This window comes from Morone saxatilis, unplaced genomic scaffold, assembly GCF_004916995.1.
Source record: "Morone saxatilis isolate NCDOM2014 unplaced genomic scaffold, NCSU_SB_2.0 Contig21, whole genome shotgun sequence".
Taxonomy (NCBI): Eukaryota; Metazoa; Chordata; class Actinopteri; family Moronidae; genus Morone; species Morone saxatilis.
The window spans coordinates 15,357,685-15,362,020 of NW_023339774.1; the positions used below are offsets into that span (position 1 = coordinate 15,357,685).

At 37.5% G+C, this 4,336-nt stretch overlaps 1 protein-coding gene across 1 annotated transcript in view; it reads right to left on the bottom strand.

Moving 5' to 3' along the window:
* Positions 1-4,336, bottom strand: part of lman1 (lectin, mannose-binding, 1) — an 11,150-nt gene that overhangs the window by 4,989 nt on the left and 1,825 nt on the right. Inside the window, exons 3-8 of the mRNA XM_035668516.1 lie at positions 2,657-2,764; positions 1,888-1,949; positions 1,456-1,555; positions 1,198-1,321; positions 344-402; positions 58-190 (exon numbers count right to left, since the gene is read on the bottom strand). Of these exons, the coding sequence (XP_035524409.1) occupies positions 58-190; positions 344-402; positions 1,198-1,321; positions 1,456-1,555; positions 1,888-1,949; positions 2,657-2,764 (586 nt within the window). The remainder of the gene's footprint in view (positions 1-57; positions 191-343; positions 403-1,197; positions 1,322-1,455; positions 1,556-1,887; positions 1,950-2,656; positions 2,765-4,336) is intronic.

Consider the following 4,336-nt stretch of genomic DNA (forward strand, 5'->3'; position numbering starts at 1 on the left):
CCCCCCCCCAATATATTTGACATAATCAATAGGGGCATTTGGTTTCTGAAAACTAACTTGGCTCTCCTTGGACGTCTGGGTGCTCTTTCTGAAACTCCTCTTTCTTTTTGTCGAGCTCTTGCTGGAAGTTCTGAAATTCCTCCTGGTACTTGTCCTTCTCTTCTTTAGGCATCTCAGATTCAGGTGGGGGCTTCAATGGAAAAGACAAAAAAAAAACCCTCTCTGAAACTCAATAGAGGCCGTGCTTAAGGCTATGTGAACATGCATGCTTGCAGCACACAGAATGAAACGGCGCACACAGGATTGTGAAAAAGTGTAAGGAGCTCTAAGAAAATGTAGTTACCGGTTGCTGGCCTGGCTCTGTGAGTCTGAATAACAGGAAGGATAAAACATCATGGTCATCTGATAGAGGAAAAAAATTCTGCGTTAGAAAATTACAACAGAAATAAACATATTTAAAATGTTGGTAGTACTTTACATTACTGCTTAGTAACAACAAGGTTTATACCATGTAATTACAGAGTAATAACATCGTATTATCTTGGTTATAACATAATAATATATATTTTTTTTATGTAATATGTAATACTAAGAAGAACATTTCAATCTTGTTAAGAACATAGTTTAAAAGACTTTTACAATAGACCTATCGTCTTACAATAATTAGGTTGTATCAGGGTTTAATACAAGAATAATGGGGTCATTTCACTGTTAACTCTTTTTATAGAGTAAAAATGGGGGTGGTGTTAAGGTGGGGAAATATGCTGATGAAAGAGAGGATAACAGAGATAATAATAGATTAAAAAGCTCATTATAATTAGATAATAACAGGTTAATGTTTTTACAATGCTCATAATAATATATCACAAATAAAAAAGAAAATAGGAAATCAACAATCAACAACAGTCAACAATTACAACTCTTACATCAACAAAAGGATAATGCAAAAACTATTTATTTTCTTCTACTTATTTATATCTTACATTAATCCAAACAGTCCTAACTTGGAAGCACAGTGGAATATACACACATCCGGTGTACCTCCACACCTGACAATTTAAGCTAAATCATTTTGTATTTCAGCTCCGCCTAGATGAGTCGGCCTGTGGAGTTTTAATTGGAGGGCTACAAAGAAACGTCTTTTTAAACAACTAAATACTGACATAAGAGCATTTAACACAGAAGATGAAATAATACCTGCTAAACCACCAGTGGCAGCTGAAATGCCGAAGAAGCCCTCGCTGGGAATGACCATGTTGTCCACCTTTGTGCAGAACTCATAATCCTCTTTGTCTGGAGTGAAACCATTGTTGATCATCACCTGAGGAGGACAGAACAATGTCACCACTGAGTGCGCTGATCAGCAAACACTGTTTTTTATTCCCCTCGTTTCATTTATATAGGTAATAACTCTTGTATTTGATGCTCAACATGAGTGTTTAGAATTTCTCCTACCGTCAGTGTCTTCTTGTAGTACGTTATTTTGGCTCTGACGGGATACGGTTTGTTGCGGAAGTCTCGTAAACATGTACCGAGGGCTTGTGTGGTGCCGTCACTGGATCAAAACAACAGACAAAATATATCAATTACATTAATCTATATACAGCACTACGCTCCATATAGATAGAGTACAGTATGATGAAAGTCTATTAAATAAATGAATAACATAAATTCCTGTGTATGTTTTTGTAAACACTTTGTGAATTCTATGACAAACTGGAATTTGAAGAAGTGATTTAAAGCTTTCACTGGTCCGCGAGAGATTAGGAAAGATAGAGGATTATTTACTTTCCAAGCAAATATAATCACATTTCCTAATCTTCTTTAAGTTGTTAAAATTTGAGTTGGTGACGACATCAGAGCCAAGCAAAAGAAATGTTTACTCACTTTTGGTGGTCATAAACAAGGTTGCCATTGTTTCCCACAACAACTATAGCTGGGTTATTTTTCTGGAATGGAGATGAGAATAGAAAGAAACAGCATTAATCCTTTTTTCATCTGAAGACCCGAGGTGGCTTTGCTTTTAAAGTAATCAAAAATATCAATCCCATACCTGGGCACAAATAAATAATAAAAAAATGTGATATAAACAGACCTATGAAGATTTGTTTTGCATGGCAGCGATAGATGTTTCTTTTTATTTATTTAGCATTTCTTACCACAAAAATGAACCAAAATTAATATTCCCCACAGCTAAATTAGAAGCTGTCTTTGTGTTGGTGTGTGCTATCTTTCTAGCAGAAAATCTTTGAACAAGAGTGGAAAGAAAGAAACACTTAACAGCGAGTCCTCTCTGAACTTGGAATACACCGATACAACAAATACAAGTATAAGTACTGACATTTGGGTATTTACCGAGCAACATTATGAGTACTTAATAATACCACTACAGTTCTAACAATGACTTTAAAAACATGTTTTATTTTCATGTTTTATGACATTGCTTCTCCTTCAACTACCTGCTCAACTAACGAGAGGTTACGCAATGTCACGCTGCTGTAAAGTGGTACAAGTAGAACTACGTGCCCTCAGTATTGGACCCGATATCGGATACTGGTATCGGTGCTTCCCTACTTTCAACACATGCAGTTTAGAGAAAAAGAAAAGAACTCCCATTAAAACACATTAAAACACTAGCAGGAATGTCGACACCAACCTTTCCATCATTGTCAAAGGAGTCAAAGAAGATTCCAATTCCACTCCACTGATCAGCGGCACCGTACACCGGACCGTCGAGGCCTTGTGCAGTGGTGAACCACACAGCCTGTTAGATAAAGAAAATGTGGTACAGATATTAGATGACTTGGTTTTAGCATCCTTAATCAAATACAAGTCAAAGGCAGTAGCCATTCCCGTGTGACTGGTTGTTGGTTTGCCTCTTAGGTTTTTCCAGTGAAGTTAAATCAATATGGGCTGTTACAGCACAAGCTAGCTCAAGATGTTAATGCTGTTCACAACAGTTCTTTTTGTCAGTTGGGGAAATACTTGTCTTCCCCCTGTGGGCATGACACAGTTACTCAAACAGGATCTGCACCTTTTCTGTCAAATATGCAGGTTTCTCCATATGCAAGGTTTGATCATTATACAGTATATCTTACTTAACTGTTGAGGTTGGAATAGGGAAGTTCTCAGCTGTCATTACAGGTAAGGTTTGGTTTCTTTATCAATATGAGGTTGGAAATCATTTGGGTGCAAAATGCTAACTTGCTGTCTGAACAACTATTGTCCCCAAACTTAAGTACTTTTTTTCTGCTTTACATAATGGAGTTTAAAAAACTTTCTTAAGTAACTCACATCACTTCATTGACTCTGCCGCCATGGAAAAGTTCTGCTTGTTATAAAGGCTAATATAGAAAAAAAGCTACGCTAAACTTGTTTGGCATCAAGTTTCATTATTCTTTTTAGTCATTGGTTGAGTTTTTTCTGTTTAATTTCTAACCTGTCCTATCAATAAATGTCACCAATTGCAACAAGCAGGGGGATGTAACCGGTTTCTATTGGTATTACGGCAATGAAAATGAACACACCCACAACTGAACATTATTATTACTCAGTCAAGATAATCACAAAACTCACTACATGTAATATTTAAAGTAAAAACGTAACCAAAAAAAAAGGGAGAAGACCAAACAAAACTATTTAAATATTTACACAAGCTCAACATACATATATGTTTTTGGAACACACTAATCCAAAGATCCGGAGAGAAAGAACCTGAAACAAACTATTTTCCATAATTTACAAGCTATAGAGGAGCACGCCCTGATCCAGGGATCCCGAGAAAAAGGTGCAGAGAAAAGGTCAAACGTGCCCCCACCGACGCCGCACCCACTGGCCCAGAAAAAGAGGAGCGGAGAGACGCACGGTGGCTGGCTGGCCAAAGAGCGCTTTGGACCGCAGCATGGAATGAATTACAAATATAATGCTATGTTGAATTATTTCTCCCTTTTCGCGAATGGTCCTGAACAAGTCGCTAAAATCTATGTGAGAAAGCTGGCAACACGCGGCGCTCTTCTACGATTATTTTGTGTTGTTGATTTTGTTAAGGTAGACCTACACTCGACCTGAAGGCACAAATGACAATAGGGTCAGGCCTCGAGCACCCTGCACCATTTTCTCCAAATTTTACCACCTACTATTAAAATGCTGACATAGTGTGATCCTAAATGTACTAATTTAAATGTCTGCCGTCCGCAGTACCAGGTGCTATTTTAATATGTCCCCCCAATGAACCAGGACCCCATTTTAAGCGCTGGCTCTATCAAGTAATAAAGGGATTGCTTTGATTGTAGATTTGTGAACCATTTTAATAAAGCACAAGTAACACATGGATGTG